Source organism: Brienomyrus brachyistius, chromosome 21 (genome assembly GCF_023856365.1).
Source record: "Brienomyrus brachyistius isolate T26 chromosome 21, BBRACH_0.4, whole genome shotgun sequence".
NCBI classification, from domain to species: domain Eukaryota; kingdom Metazoa; phylum Chordata; class Actinopteri; order Osteoglossiformes; family Mormyridae; genus Brienomyrus; species Brienomyrus brachyistius.
In genome coordinates, this window is record NC_064553.1 from 1,570,799 (window position 1) to 1,592,733 (window position 21,935).

The 21,935-nt window shown below is 50.4% G+C and overlaps 2 protein-coding genes across 2 annotated transcripts in view; both read right to left on the bottom strand.

Moving 5' to 3' along the window:
- Nucleotides 1-395: 395 nt before the first annotated feature.
- On the bottom strand, nt 396-14,771 carry kdm4ab (lysine (K)-specific demethylase 4A, genome duplicate b). Its single transcript, XM_048988337.1, has 22 exons — nt 14,349-14,771; nt 13,129-13,289; nt 11,723-11,898; nt 11,459-11,573; nt 11,037-11,230; nt 10,722-10,771; nt 10,526-10,629; nt 10,288-10,425; nt 9,924-10,144; nt 9,403-9,548; nt 8,826-9,187; nt 7,613-7,718; nt 5,432-5,616; nt 5,114-5,306; nt 3,415-3,491; nt 3,272-3,327; nt 2,950-3,058; nt 2,540-2,728; nt 2,279-2,449; nt 2,078-2,197; nt 1,889-1,981; nt 396-1,712 (listed from the first exon to the last, which is right to left on the bottom strand). The coding sequence occupies exons 2-22, from the start codon at nt 13,267-13,269 to the stop codon at nt 1,572-1,574; spliced, it is 3,087 nt and encodes a 1,028-aa protein (XP_048844294.1). The 5' UTR covers nt 13,270-13,289; nt 14,349-14,771; the 3' UTR covers nt 396-1,571.
- Nucleotides 14,772-17,907: 3,136 nt separating this feature from the next.
- Nucleotides 17,908-21,935, bottom strand: part of LOC125716314 (receptor-type tyrosine-protein phosphatase F-like) — a 124,053-nt gene continuing 120,025 nt past the window's right edge. Inside the window, 4 exon segments of the mRNA XM_048988447.1 lie at nt 17,908-19,623; nt 19,787-19,922; nt 20,206-20,360; nt 21,052-21,177. Coding sequence (XP_048844404.1) covers nt 19,555-19,623; nt 19,787-19,922; nt 20,206-20,360; nt 21,052-21,177 — 486 coding nt within the window. The 3' untranslated portion in view covers nt 17,908-19,554.

Genomic DNA, 21,935 nt, shown 5'->3' on the forward strand with positions numbered 1-21,935 from the left:
TTTCTTGTTTTTCTTGTTTCGTAAGAACCCCGGTCACCGAACTTCGGTGAGAAGTCAGCAGCCAGCACGTGAGTCATGAAAGGGCGAATATAAGGCAGGTCACAGTGTGGTGAGGCTGGCAGGAGACAGAAAGGAGACGTCAGGCGATGGGTGCATCAGTCCGAATGCTTTACTGAAGCCAGGAGTGGACTGGGATCAGAGAAGCAGTGGAGCCCCGGGTCGGGCTGGAAAGTGGCAGAGAGCGTGTCTGAGCACATGGCGCAGTGGGGAGGACCGGGTGGGGATCTCCAAGATCTCGAAGATCACGCTCATTTCAGAGACACTACCGACAGCTTCGCTACACACATTTCTACCCAGAGAGAATGTACTACACAGGATGACCACAACACATAACCTGGAAAAAAATAGAAAATGTATTTTTACAGTAATGCAACACACACACAGAGTGGTTCATTCTATTCCTTTCCATGCCTGAGCTGTTCGGAGTCTCCGTGCTGTAAACAGACTGCGTGTGGGCTGGTACAGCGCTGGAGCTCCTGGTCTCCTTGGTCCAGCACGGAACAACGTGCAACAGGCGTGGTTTCCATAGCAACTGTTACAGGGTGACGCAGATCGTCCCGTATCCACCGGGGTGCGCTGCACTAGATAGTCACACAAATGTGCCACTTTAAAGATGCTCGGGCAGGAGGGATCCTTGAAGGTGACAGTCCCAGAGAGCGGATCCTTCCGGAAAAGCACCTGGGTGAGGCGCGAGAGCTGGGCCAGAAGCGACTCCTCCCCCTACCAAATAACCCTCACCCAGCTCAGACAGACCTATCTGGATAACAAATATAGATAAACTTTGGAATAAAATTGTAATGCTAATAAGCTACTGTAAAAATAATAATAATAATTTATAGATAAGCTTAAATTAACTGAGTATTTCAATGGAAACCTTCGATGTAAAGATTAATAAACCAAATACAAGGTAAAATGGGAGACCTGGAGATTAAGGCTTGGCTTCACCCACTGGATCTTCAGAAGGAAACCGAACCGGCTGTTGGCTAAATCACACTTTGAATATTAAAAGTTAAAACAAGCTATTGCCAGACTGTAAAGCACTTCATGAAGGCCGGGTTCACAAAGGAGGCTCAGTTTTGATGGCGGCTGGGTGTCACTGAGCGGGGGGGCTGCTGCTCGCAGAATGGCACTTAGACGCCCAGCAGCGTCCGAACCCCAAAGAGGACAGAAACCAGCGGAGGAAGAGCACAGCTTCTTAGCGGTGCGAGGCAGGCTGGTGACCTCCAGGGGAACGCCCCCATGCCTTTCGGCCACGTCTGTTAAATCACTGAAAGGCTGGCATTTTCAGGACTGCATCAGTCGTACCACCTCAGCGTGATACTGGTTGAGCTGATCAGCGCAGGCCTAGGCCCGTGGACATCCGCTTCGATTACAGGTGGAGAGGGGAGGCATCGTTCCACCACAAGCCGCCGTTGCACAGAATTCCGCTCAGTCAGTTCATAACTTAAGTTTTGTACAGTGAGCGCAAGTGCTGTGATGGCTGTGGTTGGAGGGCTGGGGGCTGGGGGCGTTCACTCCATGATGGCTCTGTAGATCACTGGCTCGATGTAATCTCCCCGGTACCGGGAGTTGATGACCCGCTGCCTTTTGGAGTCCCGCTTCACCTCCTTCTCGGTGAAGATGCCGTCAAACCGCATATCCGATGCCACCGACTGAGGACAAACCCAGAACCCCTCTGTCAGCACGTCACTCAGGGTCCACCGAGAGCCCCCAGACACCCCGATTACAGCCTTGAGACCCCCCCCCCCCCGTGTTAATTACTGCCATCACACGTGAACGGCATCGCCTAAAGCCATGCAAGCTGGATTGCTGTGTCGCTCTCGCTCACCAGGCGTGTCCGGACCCGTTTGGGCAGCTCCTCGTCCATCGTGTAGACATCGTCACGTTTGGCAGTCAGCTGGGACGCGTCCTCGAACTCCACCTGCGCCGAGTGATCGATCAGGAATCTGACCCTGAACTCAGCATGCGAAATCACAGGCCCCCTCCCCCAGGAACCGGCACCACCCTCTGCACGCACCTGGTACATCGGGATGACGTGGGCAGCCACAAACTTGGCTCCGTAGACCAAGCCGTCGGTCCAGCGCACCTGAACCACATCCCCTTCTGCTGGCGGGCCCAGCTGCACGCAGTCGCGGTTCTGTGGCAGGGCGTCATGTGCACGTTACGCAGTGCTACAACTGGGGAGTGGGTAGGGGTGGACATGTGACAGGGGACTCACCACAATGTCCTCGGGGAAGAGGTTGTCGCTGAAGGAGCCATCGTCGAAGATGACCTCATAGAAGGTGGCCTTGGTCTGCTGTACGATCTCGCACTGGTAGTAACGCCCGTTCTTGTGCTTACAGATCACCTTCTGCCCGGCCTCCAGGTCCCGCAGGCTGGCCCGGTTCCTCTGGACGGCGAGGGAGAGAACAAGCGGGCCGGTCAGTCACGGGGCGTCGCCACACGGCGCCGTGCCCCTCCCCGGCCGGAGCCCGCCTACCTCGCCGTGGCCCGGCCCCTTGTGCCGCCAGCATGTGACGTAGACGACAAAGGGCCAGTCGTCAGGCTGCATGAGGACACCGGCAGCCTGAGCGCAGCTGGCATGGAAGGAGGTGGAGCAGCGGCCGTGGGAGCACTGCACGCAGCAGCCGACAGCGCGCTTCATGCGCTTCTTACAATACAGGCATTTCTGGGAAGGGTGGGGACAGAGGTGGGTTAAACCGGCTCCGACAGGTGCACACAGACTGAACTCCACATTGGCAGCTTCAGGCTCCAAACAGGTTTGCCTGCTGTGCTGACGGAGTAAAACTCCTACGTTTTCACCCGAATAAAAAAAAAAAAACTGCTCTCTCCCCTTCCACTGCGTCCTGACGGACATCCATGTGCCCCCGCCCCGCGGACCCGGCTCACCAGCTTAAACCTCTGCAGGGGGATCCCACTGAGGTCCACAGGACCGCGCTCCACTAGGTTGAGGAACCGAGCCTCCAGGACAGCGACTGCGCACAGGACGTGGACCCACCTGGGAGGGGAAGGGGGTCTAAGTCAGGGCCTGTGAGGCTGCCTTAGTTTCGCTGATAACGTGGAAACGTCCATTAATTGAAAATTGAACACTTGGCATAGAAATTCACATCTGCCCTCTTCCACCAAAATAACAACCAAACCGGTTTTTGCGGCAAACAGAGCAGCTGACTCCCTTAGAGGGCGGCCCCCGCTCAGGCTGTGACACACTCACTTGTCGTTGTTCGCTCTCTGCAGGGCCCCCCCTCTTAATGAGCACAAACAGCAATCCTGCAGGAGGGGAAAAGGAAAAATGATCAATCCAAGCTACAAGACTGGGATGTGTGGTACGGGGGGGCAGGGACACGGGGCTCTGACCTCAGTCAAGGCGTTGGACTCGCAGCGGGCACACCTCCATTCATCGGACACTTTCTCACGGGGAACGCCATAACAGCCTGCGGAGTGGAGAGCGTACGCACTGGCTGACCGGCGGCAGGGCAACAGGCGAAATACCATCGAACTAACAACTAAATACATACATTTTACATAACATACATATAGGCAGATATACACACACAGGCACACAGAAAGACACACACAGACAGACAGACAGGCACACACAGACACACAGACAGGCACACACAGACACACACAGACAGGCACACACAGACACACAGACAGGCACACACAGACACACACACACACAGACACACACACAGACAGGCACACACAGACAGGCACACACAGACACACAGACAGGCACACACAGACACACACACACACAGACACACACACAGACAGGCACACACAGACAGGCACACACAGACACACAGACACAGACACACAGACACACACACAGACACACACACACACAGGCACACACAGACAGGCACACACAGACAGGCACACAGACAGACAGGCACACACAGACAGGCACACACACAGACACACACACAGACAGGCACACAGACACACACACACACACACACACACACAGACAGGCACACAGACACACACACACACACACACACACACACACACACAGACAGGCACACAGACACACACACACACACACACACACACAGACAGGCACACAGACACACACACACACACACACACACACACAGACACAGACACACACACACACAGACACACACACACACACAGACAGGTACACAGAGACATTTTTGGTCCCAGTTCCCCTTTTGCCGTCTATATTGTGGCACCCAGCTAATGTACAATCTTCATCACTTGCTAATGCTGTTGAGGGTGGCAGGGGAACAGGGTTGTTTAGTAAGGAGGTTCATCTCACATTTAAAGTAGGTTTGGCTTCAACTCCTGACTGCCCAGGGGCTCCCTGAGCAGCAGTAAGGGCAGGCCTGCGGAGGTCACTGTGATGGAGGGCATTCGCTGACACCTCAGCCGGCGCTGTTAGCACTACAAACATGCCAGCCTGCCACCTGTTGCTATTGTACACACTGACTTTTCCAGTATTTGCTGAAATCCTTCAAATTTTCCACCGAAACCCAGTGTGTGCCAGCAAACATAGCTGAGGCTCAGTCTCTTTTCGGATGCTTTTCGGGGTCTCGTGGTTAGACACCAACGGCCTCCACCCCAATGCCACCCTTGACCCAGCCTTTCCAGAGCGTGCATCATGCACGCATTTGATTTACAGCCGCAGAAAGATTTTCAGTTTCCTTTCAGTACATTTCCGCTGCTGGGTACCTCAAAACAGCACCACTGCTATGCAGGTGGGTTTGCACGAAATTTAGCAAAGGGCCTGGTGATGCAGTGAGATGGGAACATAGAAAGCAGCTCTCAAAACTGAAGGGATGAAGAGGAGTCACTGGATTAAACACAGTTCTTTAACTCACAGGAGATCCGAAAAAAAAAAATACCCTGATCTATGACGTCATTAATAGGGCTGCTGCTGGCTTCCTGTGCAGATGGAGACAGACAGGAGACGCCAGAGGCTGACATGCACACGAGGAGCATGGTGCGACCTCAGCCCACCCCACACACACTGTGGCCCCGCCCCCGCTGTCCCTGTCTGTTCCAAAGTGCACCAGATACTCACTGATGTGCACGCGGACGCTGCACTGGCAGCAGCTGACAAGCAAACTGGTGTTATCCTCCTCCATGTAGGGCGTGGAGATGTGCACCTCTGAGGTGCTGGTGCTGGTGAAGCACATCTCTGGGATCAGCGGCTTGGACCTGGGCCACTTGCCATCGGCTTCTGGGAGCTTTTGGCTGCTGCAGTCAAATTCAGACTGGACACACAATCACACATCACTAAACCTGCCGACAGAGGAGCCCCCACCACACCTGCTGATATGTCTACAGTGAGGAATTAGCCTTAGCGCTTAGCAGCCTGTTGGCTGAAGTGCTACCGCACCTGTTGATATGTCTGAAAGAGCATGCAGATGGCGCAGTAGGGCGCTTGAAGGCCCATTCTCTGGTTGTATTCCCTCTCTGCTTTGGGGTTATGAGGACGGTTCTGCCACAGCTGAGCCAGCGGCTTTGCCCAGGCTTCAGACTCCTGGATGTCCTCATCATCTTCGGTCGTTTGCTCCTGCAGCTCTGTAGGGGGCAGCGCGACAGTCAAGACCAGGTATGGGCAACATGACCAGCCTTCTGGAATGAATTAAGTTCGTGTTCCGAGGTACCACTGCAAGAACTGAACCCTATAGCTGTCTGTAGTTAGCCTACAGGGCATCATTACAATTGGCATATGTGACTGAACACAGAAAACTTTTACAATGCAGGTAAGGCAGAAACAGTAACTGCGTCACAAACTTTGCAAAGTAAATGAGTGGAAGTAGGCTTGGGTGGTATCTAATTTTGCTGCAGTATACCCAAAACATCTCAGTCATACCGTTTTACAGTAATACTGCTGAAGCCTAACTCGGCCCACGCCTAACCGGGCCTCCGCCTAACCGGGCCCACGCCTAACCGGGCCTACACTTAACCGGGCCCACGCCTAACTCGGCCCACGCCTAACCGGGCCTACACTTAACCGGGCCCACGCCTAACTCGGCCCATGCCTAACCGGGCCTCCGCCTAACTGGGCCCACACCTAACCGGGCCTCCGCCTAACTGGGCCCACGCCTAACTCGGCCCACGCCTAACCGGGCCCACGCCTAACCGGGCCCACGCCTAACTGGGCATATGACACAAACGGGCCCACGCCTAACCGGACCTACGCCTAACCGGGCCCACGCCTAACTTGGCCCACGCCTAACCGGGCGTATGACAAAACGGGCCCACGCCTAACCGGGCCCACGCCTAACCGGGCGTATGACAAACCGGGCCCGCGCCTAACCGGGCCCGCGCCTAACTCGGCCCACGCCTAACCGGGCCCACGCCTAACTCGGCCCACGCCTAACCGGGCCCACGCCTAACACAGACACAGATACTCTTCTTCAGAAAAAACACACTATTCGTATCATATTCTCATTTCACCTGTATTCTTGGCAGCCCACCAGTATATTACATTTCTCCAGGTATCTGTTTCCAGCTCCTCCAAATGTTCAGGCAGTAGGACGTGCTTAGCGTTAATTTCAAAGAGGTCTTCTTTAGTTTTTAAAACATACTGTTAATATCTGTTAAGCTCCCCTCATAGTCACAGACAGAACGCAACTTCGTTACGAGAAGTGGCACTGGCAGATAAGCCAGCTCTCAAACGTCATGCGGAAACATGTCAATGTGAAAAGCTGAACTTTAATGTCAAACAGAAATTATATATATAAAATGACTGTCTAGTAATAATCACAATGTTATTAGAAAATATTATATATTTTGTACCATTATTTTAAATCATATACAATTTGGAGTATTGTGGTGTTCCATAGCTGGATATTCTCCACATGCCTCCAGGTGCCCATCTCTGGTTCTCACACACCCATATCACTTGAAACAGTCACTTTTGCACTGCGAGATTAAAGTACGGACAGTCTGCATGTCCCGAAAGTCTGAATACTTCACATAAGCATCGTGTCTGATCAATTTCCTGCAATAATTAAAAAGCTTTTGGCATTAATCCTGCAATCATATTCACCATGGCTGCTCTCGGCTCGCCACAGCTCAGGAACGTTTGTGGTTTAGAACCTACTTAGGGACATTCTATAACCCTAATTGCCATGATGACCGACTGCGGACCACACAGAGCAGCTCATCCGATTCCTCAGACACAAAGCAGAAGTCAAGAGCCCAGCTCTACTTACATCCCATCAGAAACAAACAAATGAAATAAATATATCACTAAACCACAAAAGCTTAACCAAACTTGTTTCTTCACAAGCAGGAATTATAAGACTTCAAAGAAGGGCGTAACTTGAGAGCAGGTTATAAATGAATTGTAAAAAACAGATTATGTGTGGTTTGTCTGGTAAACTTCAGGAGAGATAGTCTTACTAGAGGTATCTAAGAAAACAGGCCCTGCATCCTGAACCAGTAACAGACCCAGTTCGAAGATAATGTTATCGGTAAGCAGAGGGCTCAGGGTGTAGCAGTGCAGACAGGACATCCAATGAGCACACAGACAATGCGGAATGACCAATCAGGAGCCGGCACTCACCCTCGTCACTGATGCAGTCCCTGAGCAGTGGGTGGAGACGTGGAAGCTTGCTGAGAGGCTGCCGCTTACTCTTCATGCTCTTGTTCTCTTCTGCCTCATCTGCCCCCTAGTGGACAGAGTGTTCCATTATTACATCTATATTATAGGGCACTTTCACATCATAGTTGAAGAACCTGTTTTCTGGTTACAATTTCCTGGGCATGACCGGGGACTTACTACAACAGATCGGGGACCTTTATGCTAAATATGCATGGGAGACGCAGAAAGTTAGTGGGTTAAACTTCACACATAATTTCATATGAAACTACTCCAGCGCACCAAAGCGATGCAGGATAAACGAGATGTTTTGTCAGTTATTTGTTTGTTATTGAGGGGATCGACTGTGACCAAAACAGGACACGGCCTTTTATTTATATAACCCGCAACATGTTTATAATCCATTACTGAATCCGGCCAGCAGATCAATTCCATTTTCCACAGAATAAAAATGATATTATGTTATTCTGCTAATAAGTGCTAATAGGTTTCACCTCTGGCACTGACGATATTAGACAAAAGCGCATCGGTTATTCTGATGCAGAAATATGGAGACGCGAGCAAAAAAATGTATTCACTTTACTCCAACTGAAGTAGAAATATAATTCTCCTCGCTCAGTTTTTGTTCCACTAAGATGCCTCTTTTGCTAGCATTCCCGGGTAACGTGCAGTGCTTGTGGCCAGCCCATGAGCAGGTTATTGCTGCAAATCCCTCCCCGGCAGCATGTGTCCTAATGAAAAGTACCTAGTCTGGAGGAGGAACTAAAAAGCGGTGTGGAACTGCCTCCGAGGAACTACTACAGGACCAGGTTTCTGTGACATGAACACGACAAAAGATGCAAGTTCCGGAAAAAGGTTTCAGTTCCTGAAAAAAAGTTGCTGTTGTGTGAAGGTGTCATATATTACAGTATTAGACTATGCAGAGATGCCGCCCCATGCAGAGTACACAGGCCAAATGACATTTATCAGGCTTATTTATCTGTGGGGTCAGGGTTAGGATACACGCTTTCAGGGCCCTGATCACCGCTTGCAGGTGGGGTAGAGCTTGCATCAAGTTCAGAAGCAGATCAGCAATGCAGTAGCCATGGTGACACATACATCCCATGACATGCAGACGCACCGCACAGCGGGGGCACACGGACAGCGGGGGCACACGGACGGCAGGCCGCAGACTGACCTTCTCGCCGTCAGACAGGGTGTCGTCCATGCCCAGTGCCGGCCTGTCCTCCCGGCTGGGGACTGCAGCACTGCTGTAATCCCCTTTGGCGTAGCTGTGGACATGAAGGGCGTCAGACGGACTCAGGGCCCTGTGTACAAGTAGACTGGCCACGCCGGGTTTGGGGAAGGGCCGAGGTCTCCCACTGGGGCCGGCTACTGCGGAACAGTGGCTGGGGGTACGAGGCAGTGGGGGCAGGCTGTTCGGATCATCTCGGGGGGGCCCGTCGTCACACTCTTCCTCAGCAGGGGTGCAGTCACCTGGAAGAACCTGCAGGAAGCAGAGCTCCTCGACCCCGTAGCCCGGCCCACACTCCGGCGTGCCTGCAACACCGCCATAAGATAGTCACTAGCTGCCAGCCCCTGATTGGCTCAAACATGGAGACTGCTACAGCCAATCAGAAAAGCCAATAGAAAACAACATGCAAGTCCTAACATCATTTTGGAAAATGATATAATAATGAAACAATTCTCTTTTTCACAGGTACAGCTTAACAGTAAGAGTAGAGAGCAGCAAAGCAGGCGTCCGGCTCCCTCACCTTCCTGCGGCACTCGGCACCCAGCTGCGGGTGACAGCCGGAGCCGCTCGCCCTCGTGTTCCACGCCCCGCTCCCTCTGGAGAACTTCCTCGGGGACCTCCAAGCACACCCTGTGTCGCTTGGTCCCTATCCTCTGCTTGGAGAGGCTGAGCATGAAGAGAAAGGGCAAAGAAGGGAGATGCAAACAAAGGTAAACCACAGAACTCCAGAAAGCGGCTGGAGAAGGCGGCACGTCCGCTAACCCCGCCGTAAGAGGCGTGCTGGATTAGCCACGCTTTCCGGGGAGGTTAAAGCGGTGCTTTGGCAGCTCAGCTCAATCTGCTGCTAGCAGAGGTCTACAGCCACAAACATCAAAGATGTGTAAGAGGAATAGGAAAGGAAATCTATGTGACTGGCCTCAAACTAGGCCGAACATCCACATTACAAGGGCAGCCGCTGAGGGAATAAGTCCTGTCGTCTAGAAAAAAGCCTCGTCAAGACCGCCAGAAATCAGGCAGAAGATGAGGCTTCTTGAGACGGACCTCTTGGTCTCCTCCTCTGTGCCCCCGCCCTCTCCTGCGTACTGGGCCCTGCCGCCAGGCTGGCCCTCGCCTCCCAGGAACTCCGCCGCTTCCGGTGTTGGCTTGGAGTGGTCGATGGACACGACGTCCTTGCCTGCCTTCCACTGCTTGTAGCGCTCGGGCTGGAACTTGCGCACGAACACGTCCATGGAGATCTTCACCATGTCCTTCCTGCAGGAGCACTGTGCAGCAGATGGGAGCCAAAGCATCAGTGTCCCAACATGCTCAAACTCAACTCGACGAGGCTTTGCTTAGAAAGGCAAATAAAAACAAACCGGTGAGGGAAGAGGCAGGAAACGTGGTGCAGGAAGAACACGCCGCTTACCAGAATAGCCTGCTTCCCGTAATCGATCCAGCGCTGCGTGGCGAAGTTGGTGGACTCGGCGCAGTTGAAGCCGTGATTGAAGCCGGCGTGGTAGCTATAGGGAAAGGTGATGACGAACTGGCCGGCCTCCTGAGTCATCTGAGGGGGACACACCAGCCGCCACGGCGTGAGGCTCCAACGCTCCCGTGTTTTAGCCGACGGGCGGAATGGCAAAGGAGGACATCCTGGCTGCGCTCACCTTTTCAAAGGGAATGCCGTACTTCCTCAGGATGGATGGCGAGATCAAAGTCATCTTGTGCCGGAGAAATGCCTCGCAGTTCTGGGAGCTTCCGGGGAAAAAACCTGTTGGCGGGACGTTAAAGGCGTGAGGCTCCGCTTTCCATCACGCAGGCAGAGCATCATGGCGGCTGGAGCTCCTGCGATGCGTGACTCACCTTTAGCTAGACGCTCAAGTCGTTTGCCGTGCTCTGGGGGGACAGAGTACCTGTGGGGTGTAAATGTACGGGTCGCCATGACTACAATTAGAAGACCATCAGCGGAAATGCTTTTGCACTTTATTCATGGAGACAGATACAAAGATGACCTTCATTAAAAAGACACTCAGACATGACCTTTAATGCTCATGAAATGAGAAAATAGGAAGAGAGAGACAGTCCTGTAAGTGATCGGGCCGCGGCCTTTGCGCGAGATCTCTGTACGGATCTGATGTAACATTAGCTCAGACTGTTACAAGTGACATCACTGGGTACCATGACTTGGGCTCCCCGAAGTGCAGGTAGTTGATGCTGTAGAGGTCCATGTCTTCTGTGTGCCAGGCGAAGGTGGTCTTCCACATGCCGAAGTAGAGGTAGGGCGTGTTCACCCCCTCGATGGTAATGCCACTCTCTCGCTCCACCATGTCCAAGATGGTGTTCAGGTGGCCGATGTTCCATTCTGTCACGTCCTGACACAGGAAGACGGTTACAGACAGTCTCTGCTTATTGCCGAGCCTCACCACTTCCTTCAATTACAGAACTCAGTACACTGATCAAAGTAATATATACTTCTGATTAGCAAAATACTCATGTTCCTATTTTCAAGAATTCAGCTGCATTGCCTACATTGATACGATTAGTTCGGGTCCTCTAACCCCCCCAACCCCGCCTCCAAGAACAGCCCCAGCATCCCTTACCGGGTCATAGAGGGTGCCGTTCACATCTGCCCCATAAATAGGGGGGTTAAAGGTCAGGTTCTTCCAATACTTCCGTTCCAGCTCGTCAAAATCCACATAGCGGGGGCTGCAGAACCTGAAGTGTGTTTGCAGAAAAAGCAGGATGGGTGACTGGGGGCCTTTTCGTGCCAACAAGCTCGTAACACTCAGGCACAGATGTGGCTATAGAGCAGGTTGAGGTCAGGGTCAGGCTGCGTGACGATGGGCTGGACGCTTCCCACTTACTTGTCACTGTTAGCGGTCTTGCGGAACTCGCGCACGGTCATCGGCTTCTTCTGGATGTTGTACTGGGTGAAGAGGCCTGACTGGCCTGTCACCACCTGCTGGATGGGGGCCGGGATCAGCAGGTCATCGATGTCATCGTAGGACGTCCGGGGCTTCCAGTCCGTCGGGGGAATGATCTAAACATCCAGAGAAGGATCCCATCATACCGGCACACAGGGACGCCACTCTTCTTAAAATGCATATCGAGATGGGGGGGCGGGGGCGCAGGTTTCAGAGCTTAAACCACAGGAAATGGAAACTGAAAGAAGGGGCACTCTTAACCGACAGGGCGACGAGGGCTGACGGAAAACACAGCAGTACACCAGCGAGCGAGTGAGCACTGAATGTGGGTGACGGCCTGCAATATCACCGTTAAATAAAGAGCACATGCATGGTCCCCTTTCCGGGAGACACAAGCACCACGCCGAAAGTGCACAGCGGTCCGTGATGCAGGAGAATGTGCGCTGCGGGACGACGTGCAGCACGCCGCTGCAAAGCGTCATGGAGCACTGCGCACCTGCCTGCCCCGAGACCCCAAGCAGCAGAGGCTCACTGCCTAACCGCACAGCCTCCACCGCAGATGTAATCGCAGGTCATGTGACCTCTGTAGGTTACGGAAATTCTCTTTACGTGGGAGTCCGTAATCATGGCTGCACAAAGACCAGCAAGCAGGGTGAAAGGGAAGGAGCCCATTACAGCAGTTCTGGTTTAATTACACTGGCTTCCAATCCCACAAAGGATCCAGTTTAAAAATCTATTAATTGTTTATAAAGCATTAAAATGATGTCACTGATTTGCTTCATCATCACACTCTTCCCAGGCAGCTAAGGTCGTCTGACCTTAGCTGACCTTTGCTTTTTAGTCCATAAGCCCGACTAAAGCTGAAGGATGAGCTGCCTTATCTGCATTCACACTTTTAACATCAGGTACTCCCCATCAATTACTCTTTTTAAATCTCCTCCAAAAACCCACTCGTTCCGATCAGCATTTATTCCAGATTAACAATTTTTGTTTGTCTGTTTGTCTGCCTCACCTATGCAGCTGTCATCGGCTGGGCACTATTACTCTAACACTGAGTCTTATGCTTGTATCACTTCACTTTTTTTGTAAATAATGCACAGCACTTGGTAAACTTCAGTTGTGCTTTATAAATAAAAAAAGGACTGACTGCTGCATCCGGTGGGCCGCGTGCCCGGACCGCTTGGGGTGTAAGGAAGACACACAGCCCCGTGAGCATCATTAATGTTTAAGGCCATGTCCCCTTAATGCCACATTCCACCAAGTACCCAGAAGAGGACACACAAAGCCCCATAAATGTCCTGATTACGGTTTCCAGGCCAATCGTCGGGTCACAGCGGGTCACCTACCTTGGCCAGACCAGCCTTGTGAGCCCCTTGAGCCTCCATGTAGGCGATGTACCGGCTGAAGTTCCTGAACTCCTCTTTGCTGGGATAGAACGTCATGATGCTCTTGGAGCTGGGATTCTGAGATCCAGGCTCTGAAGTCATTGCGGCTTGATGCTTTATCTCTGGACACAGAAAACAATGCAGATCATATACTAATATTCACCGCAATTGCTTTCTAGGCTATTTAAAGTAACCAACTTTTGCTGACTATAAAGAAGTTAACAGGTTAAAAAAAGAGGTTTAAAAAACAAGCATAAAGCATCACTCCCTCTGCTGTTTGGGTGCATTTAATCCATACACGTCATTACATGCCCAGACCCAAACCGCTAAGTGGGTGGCAGCAATTCGTCATCCACATCCCGAAGACAGAACCGATAATCAGACTATGCCTGAGCTCCTCAGGCGGTAGGTAAATTTCCTCCTATCATGATTAATGCTGCTTCCCAGAATCTTATCGACTAATAACTCTCTAACATTTAGGAGACGCATAATTCACAGGGTTAGTGTTAGGGCTTTATAAGGATAGATGGAACCGTTTATCTTACCACGTCTCAGAGTAAAATCATTTAAAAAGAAGCTTTTGTACAGCTGGATAACTTTTATACTGATCGATCAGATTCAGTGTAGGACGTCATACAGAATACTGCCAAGTGTGGTGACTGCGCGGATACAGTGGGACCCAAACAATCCCCGTGTCACTCGCGTCCGCCCGACATGCGCAGGGGGCGGTGCCAGCCGTGGACCCCGCTTTGTCCTCCCAGATCCAGTCCGCCCTGTTCCACCAGCCTGGCGGGCACACGTGACCACCCATGGCTAGAGCGACTCGGCTTCTGATTGGCTGCTCTCCGCGTCCATTTAAAAAGCCGAGGAGGCCCAGCTCCATTCCATAATATAAATACCAGTTAGCAGCGTAGCCGATTGGCTAACTTCGCAGTTATACGCAAAGCAGAATACTTATACGACCGAAGCGCACTTCAGACGGTTTAACGTCAAACATAAACTGAGACAATACAGTCAGTTATAAATTAAGATTAAACTCACAAAATAGAAACGATAAGAGAAGTGGGTAGCCATCAGACTGTTTACCCGTAATACCAAGCAGCGCCTAAAATCAAAGAGAAACTGAGAAAAGCACAGATAAAACTCTACTCCCAGGCCCCAACCCAAACGGGTATACTCACAGTCAGCGGTAAAACAAATAGTGGTGAGCGCGTCTTATCTCCAGAACCTCAATAAAGATACCGATTCTTCTTCTCAGCACTGAGAAGTACAGTCGTCCTCCATTTTGCTGTCGCGAGTGCGCATGCGCACTGCGCGTTTGTTTACCGCACACAGCTTCGGCCTGCTTCGGCTCGCCTCGGGTAGCTCTCAACCAATCGGCGGCAGCTCGGCTATGCCGAACGCGGGGCTGTGCCATTCCCGAACTCAAAACCACTTACGTACCCCGTAATATCACCGTATCCCAATAAAGTCCGCTGTATAGGAATGGCCTACTTCTTTATAATAGCCAACATGCTAGTATTTACAGAAGTACGAACGAATGCAGTGGGTCACCGAAAGCGGTGTAGCACGCACTGGGTTCCCCTTTGCGACACTCCCGTGTGACCGGAGTGGTTACGTGCATTTCTGCACACACCCACAGCCGCAGGGCTGCAGCGACTGCAGCCATTTTGCGTTAGTGCGCTGCGCGGCCCCGTTCTCTAAAAAAAAAATAAAAAAACATTTAATGAAAGGAGGAATGAAGGTCTGGGAACGAGGGAGCTGTGCGTCTCAAGGGGCAACCAATAATCATAAAAATAATTAAAAAATAACTAATTTGTAAAAACGGATATTTTGCCGGAAGTGATTTAAGCCAAGTGTAATTCTGAAATTATTTAACTTTATTTTTTTATCTTTAGAAGAACCAGTTCTGAAGCTCATTTTCATATTTAAATTTTACATAATATTTACAGATATAGTTATATCCAAATTCTATAATACATATAACATAGAATAAAATATGCAACATTCATTGTTCATTGTATCAGTGTTGTATCAGTTGTATCGATGACAAATGAACAGTGGAGGTGATTAAGCTTTTAAACTAAAAGCTGTGGAGTTTACTGTTTGGAAATGGCACCTGTGGCTGGAATCTCTTGCAGGGTGATCCCTGACCTTAGTGCTGTTTAAGGGTGATCCAGAGATTCACTGCCTGCACAGCAAGAAACATGTAACCAATGCACTTCGAAATACTTTCTCATTTTGAATATTACCTTTGCAGATCTTCACACTTATAGGGAATGGTGTTGTATACTAGAAAATGTACTTTCCATTGATTGAAATATTTCAGCTTTTTAAATACATCCCTACAAGCATACAAAAAAAATTATTAGGAAGAGTTATCATTACTTTGTATAGCGATTTGCATGGTTTCAGAAATCCTCCAGGAATGTGTACAGAAAAGAGTATCTGAGACCTGTTACCCTCACTGCATCTGGGAAGGTGGCCAATCGTTAACTCACCCTGCACTACCTCCACTTCAGACAGTAGGAAAAGCCAGGCACAACAAATTTAAAGTGTGAAGTCTGCTCTAAAGATTTACTGGTGTCTCAAAATGAAGATCATGTGAGAAAGATCATATTTCTGACCTTAGGTAATGAGGAGTGGAAAGACACACTTTCAATTTGCATTGAGAGGAAACAATCATTATTGATGCCCTAGCTTAACAATGCTGCATGCTAACTGGCCAATGCACCGAGCGGAGAATTCAAAGGGCTTTTTGCTTTCCAAGTAGTTGGCTTTTGTAGACCAGTTAGGTCTTTCACAGAACAGTGATGTTTGGGCACATCAGACTAAAGAGCTTGGTGTACTTTTACATTCTGAAAGTTGAGCTCACTAGTTCACCACATACGATTAATTATGCAAGACATGGTGGTAATTAAAAACAATGTGATGTAAGTGAAGTGACTGGGGAAGAAACATGAAGAGCAACAAAATGAATCCGTGTGTCCAGTGAACTGACAACGAAGAACAGAACCTGAGGGCTGGTGAACATATCAGGGGGAGTACGGCCCACGGAGCAGCATGTTTCTGGGCCTGCACAGTGAGTTTGCTGAAGATATCCTGCCCACTGTGAGGCAGTAGTGCCAGTGACTCTCCTTGGTCATTTTGCAGCTTTAAAGGTCTGAATCTACATGCATTTTCTGGTTCATTTGCTTCAACTTCTCTGTTGTATCTAAAACAATTACCATTTTAATGCTCAGCATCTGAGATTGTTAGACACTCTTATGCTATGACAAGAGCTTCCCTGGCCACTCCCACGCTACGTAAAGAGCTTCCCTGACCACTCCCACGGTACGTAAAGAGCTTCCCTGACCACTCCCACGCTACGTAAAGAGCTTCCCTGACCACTCCCACGGTACGTAAAGAGCTTCCCTGACCACTCCCACGCTACGTAAAGAGCTTCCCTGACCACTCCCACGCTACGTAAAAAGCTTCCCTGACCACTCCCACGCTACGTAAAGTGCTTCCCTGACCACTCCCACGCTACATAAAGAGCTTCCCTGACCACTCCCACGCTACGTAAAGAGCTTCCCTGACCACTCCCACGGTACGTAAAGAGCTTCCCTGACCACTCCCACGGTACGTAAAGAGCTTCCCTGACCACTCCCACGCTACGTAAAGAGCTTCCCTGACCACTCCCACGCTACATAAAGAGCTTCCCTGACCACTCCCACGCTACGTAAAGAGCTTCCCTGACCACTCCCACGCTACGTAAAGAGCTTCCCTGACCACTCCCACGCTACGTAAAGAGCTTCCCTGACCACTCCCACGCTACGTAAAAAGCTTCCCTGGCCACTCCCACGCTACGTAAAGAGCTTCCCTGACCACTCCCACGGTACGTAAAGAGCTTCCCTGACCACTCCCACGCTACGTAAAGAGCTTCCCTGACCACTCCCACGCTACGTAAAGAGCTTCCCTGACCACTCCCACCCTACGTAAAAAGCTTCCCTGACCACTCCCACGCTACGTAAAGAGCTTCCCTGACCACTCCCACGGTACGTAAAGAGCTTCCCTGACCACTCCCACGCTACATAAAAAGCTTCCCTGACCACTCCCACGCTACGTAAAGAGCTTCCCTGACCACTCCCACGGTACGTAAAGTGCTTCCCTGACCACTCCCACGCTACGTAAAAAGCTTCCCTGACCACTCCCACGCTACGTAAAGAGCTTCCCTGGCCACTCCCACGCTACGTAAAGAGCTTCCCTGACCACTCCCACGCTACATAAAGAGCTTCCCTGACCACTCCCACGCTACGTAAAGAGCTTCCCTGGCCACTCCCACGCTACGTAAAGAGCTTCCCTGACCACTCCCACGCTACATAAAGAGCTTCCCTGACCACTCCCACGCTACGTAAAGAGCTTCCCTGACCACTCCCACGCTACGTAAAGAGCTTCCCTGACCACTCCCACCCTACATAAAGAGCTTCCCTGACCACTCCCACGCTACGTAAAGAGCTTCCCTGGCCACTCCCACGCTACGTAAAGAGCTTCCCTGACCACTCCCACATCTCCCAGGCCATTCCCTCACTGTTCCTCAGGTCACACCCACAGCATGACACCTAACTAGCAGCCATTAACAAAGGAGAGGTCCGTACACATGGGCTGAATCGCTAAGAGTTCGATCCCAGATAGACCCAACCGGCAATGTGGGGCGGTAAGTGTAGAAACACTGGGCAGGACAGAGCTGTGACAAAAACGTTGTACAAAACCCAATTATTCAACTTTATTAACATCAAGGAGTTTTTTTTGCACCTTTTTCCTTTTTATTAACAAATAGAAAACAGACTGTGTATACAACAGATTGAACCCTACAGCACTATGCATACACAAGGTAGAAATGAAAGGTTCATAGATATTTCAGTCCCTCATCTCAAAATGCACTGTTGATTACATGTAGAATTCCTCCACCATGTGTTGGCTGACCGTTTGACGCTCCGTCTGAAGGCGTTGGCCCTCCAGGGTCGGCGGGCGGCGTGACGCGAGTTAGAATGTTCCACCTTTAACACATACTAGCGGAGAGAAAAATCACTCTCTCTCTCTCACTCTCTTTTGCCGTGATCCCACATTTGCAGAGATTTTCTGAGAGAATCAAAGATTACTGGGTGGAATATTCATCGACTTTTAATGTCGTTGCAGGATAGCAACAAATGTATATATGCATGTATATATTTATATATTTATAAAAATAATAGCAGGCCTATCTGAGGGTTGCAAGGCTTCTCTCGCCCCCTGCTGGATGACCTTTAGCTGTACAGGTGGATGTTATTTGTTTGTGCTTCAGTCACTAACGTGCCTCTCTATCCTGCCCCCCCCCCCCCCCCCCCCCCCCCCAACCGCCTAAAGCAGCGAAATTTGGTAATAAGCCATACTGTGGGGTAAAGGGCAGGAGCAGAGGGCGTTCAGGGCCTTGTGTGTGTTTCGGGGCCCCCTGCTCTGCTCCATTCATCGCTGTTGCTCGGGGGGGGGGGGGGGGGGGGGGGTAGCTCCTCTGTAAGCCATGTTTGCTCATGAAATCACAGTTAACAGCTATTGAGAACGAAGTTAGGATCTGTACACAGCTGATATCTTCAGTTAATTAATTTTTCTTTTCCTAATGGATTCATATAGTACCACTAGAACTCTGGCATGATTTTATTTGTTTTCTAATATTCATCTCCTTTTTTTTTTTTTTTATAAAGTACCTGGAAGTGAAAAGACTTATAAAAGTTATCCCCCATTCCAATGGATAAGATCAAATTACACACAAGAAAAATAAGAATGAGAGTAATAAAATCATGATAAAAAATAAAATAAAATGAAACTGACAGCAGCTTAGGAAACAGTGGTTTCTCCAGTATTAGTATCCAGGGACGTGTTTAAAATACATGTCCCTTATGCTAAAATAACCTACAGAGATGGAGGAAAGGGGAGAAAAATACGCGAAAGGAAACGCTGACAGGTAGTTAAGAATAAAGAAAATAACAAATATTAAATGATTATAAAAAACATGAATCTAAATATTATTTCAATGATGATAATATAAACGATAATGATAATTAAAAAAAACAAAATACGGGTTGCCGTACTGAATAAGGACAGGAAAGGGAGGGATGTCACATGTACTGTTCATACCAGCCTGCCACTCACAGCTGTTGGATTCTGTGGAGGTTTTTTTTTTTTTCTTTTAAAGCTCTGTGCCAGCTGGGGGGGGGGCGGACCACCTTGATTGACGGCTGGCCAGTCCTATCCGCCGCATGCCCATCCCCCTCTCCCCTCTGGCAGCTCTGTACAGAATCAGGTGGGTGGAAATGGCTCAGAAGGAACACTTGGCACTCCTGAAGGGATTCCGGGTCTTTCCAGGAGTGGTTACGTTGCATAGTGGTCAAAGCTGCCCAGGTACTCCAGAGCTGCCCTGTAGCACAGCTGGTACTGGTCCTGGTGCAAAGGAGGAGTTGAGTATCAGCATCATGGAGATGGGCAGCCATGTTTGGCTTGACTGCCCCACCCCCTTTCACGCATGACCACGCCCACCATTATGGCCACGCCCACAATTGTGGCCACGCCCACCACTCGGATCATGCTCCACCACACAGCATACCTCTGTCTGCACCATGGCTGGCCGCTGGGTCCGTAGTGTCTTCACCGTCTGGAAGAGATCGACCACGCCCTCGTACCTCATCCTCTCAAGCACGATGCTCAGGGTGATGAAGACACCGGTCCTGCCCACACCGGCACTGCATACAGCAGGGACACGTGTTAAGCACTTAACCCAACACGCATATTCAGCCTGACTCCCCTAAATGCCATCGCTTTAGATCAACATTACAATTGGCATTTTTATACTTAATATACAGAATTACTGGATTTCTGCTGCAGTCTGTTGGCTAAAATGATAAACATGAAGTTTCTCATAAATTGAACCGTAAAACATGGCATAAAATTCCCTTCTTCTTGGCAGCTCCTAGAAGTGACACAGTTTGGTGTTTAACAGCTCCAGTGTGGCTCTCACTACATTACCTGCAGTGCACAGTGATTGGTCCATCCTGCCCAAACTGCTCCTTGGTTTTGTGCACTTGGCCAATGAAATCGATGAAGCCCTCCCCAGTTTTTGGCACGCCCTGTTCAGGCCAATCGGTGAACTGGAACTGCCGGATGGTCCTGGACTGGCCATCCTGATGAGCCAATGGGAATGTAGAGTGTGAGACCGCATCAACACCCACTTTGGAAGGTTCCTGATCCCCATAAAAGGCTAATGCCCGGATCGCTGACTTTAGGGAGGATGACGGTTTAATTGTATCCCATCTCATGCTACAGAAAGTCTTAAGTTAACCATCTCTTTAGTAAGGCTTATGGCCAGCTTTCCGGTGCCTTCCGGCTCGCCTGCTGCCCATTCAGCCTCCCGAATGCTGCCAGAATTTGGGAAATAACCACAGGGGCAGAAGGCAAAGAATAAATGTAGCCAGGAGGAGAAAATGTCAGGCTGATATTTTGTTTAAAATACCAAACAAAATGGCAGCTCGTTGACAGGGAACCTGCGCAGGTGAAGAACCTGCATCTAAGAACAGAACCTTAATCACATTCCCAAGAAGAGAAACATGCAACACACACACAGGCAGGGGTCCCACTGAGCTGGGCTACTGCAAAACTCACTCCGTAAAGCTAAAGGAGCCACTGCCTGATCAAGGTGGAGTGGAACCCAGTTTTCTGTGGAAAAGAACTGAGCCACCTACCGCTAATCAAAACACACTGACGTCATGCTCAGGCCCGTCGTACTACGGGAAAATGCAACGCTTCCAAGTAGCTAAACGGTGTCGGCGTACGCATACGGACACCAGCAGGACGGGAGGCTCTGGCACCACCTACCCTGGCATCGGTGACCTTGAACTCTCTCAGGATGTACTGGGGCATGTTGTACTCGGCCATGGGGTCCACCACGAAGTACTGGTAGCGGGCAGATCGCTCTGCGGGCCAGTACTGATGGCACTTCTCCTGCAAGGGCACAAAGTGGGATGAACAATGAGCATTTCTCTGCCACACGTCAGTGCAGTCTACCATGGAGTAACACTGGTGCATGTCTGAAGTATTAGCACTGAACTAATGTGAGCATGACCATTAGCACTGAGCTAGTCTGAGCGCTGACCATTAGCACTGAGCTACCGTTAGCACCGACCATTAGCACTGAGCTAGTGTGAGCATCAACCATTAGCACTGAGCTAGTGTGAGCACTGACCATTAGCACTGAGCTAGTGTGAGCACTGACCATTAGCACTGAGCTAGTGTGAGCACTGACCATTAGCACTGAGCTAGTGTGAGCACTGACCATTAGCACTGAGCTAGTGTGAGCACTGACCATTAGCACTGAGCTAGTGTGAGCACTGACCATTAGCACTGAGCTAGCTTGAGCACCGACCATTAGCAGTGAGCTAGCGTGAGCACCGACCCTTTGGCGCTGAGCTAGCGTGAGCATGACCATTAGCACTGAGCTAGCGTGAGCATGACCATTAGCACTGAGCTAGTGTGAGCATGACCATTAGCACTGAGCTAGTGTGAGCATGACCATTAGCACTGAGCTAGCGTGAGCATGACCATTAGCACTGAGCTAGTGTGAGCACTGACCATTAGCACTGAGCTAGCGTGAGCATGACCATTAGCACTGAGCTAGCGTGAGCATGACCATTAGCACTGAGCTAGCGTGAGCATGACCATTAGCACTGAGCTAGCGTGAGCATGACCATTAGCACTGAGCT

What these genes read in the sequence shown, in the direction of transcription:
- kdm4ab (XM_048988337.1), bottom strand. Translation starts at nt 13,269, where the DNA reads ATGACTTCAGAGCCTGGATCTCAGAATCCCAGCTCCAAGAGCATCATG. An exon ending in ACGGCATTCCCTTTGAAAAG is followed by an intron (nt 10,426 to 10,525) that starts GTGAGCGCAGCC and finishes TGTCCCCCTCAG; the next exon opens with ATGACTCAGGAGGCCGGCCA. An exon ending in CCCTGTCTGACGGCGAGAAG is followed by an intron (nt 7,719 to 8,825) that starts GTCAGTCTGCGG and finishes TCTGTCCACTAG; the next exon opens with GGGGCAGATGAGGCAGAAGA.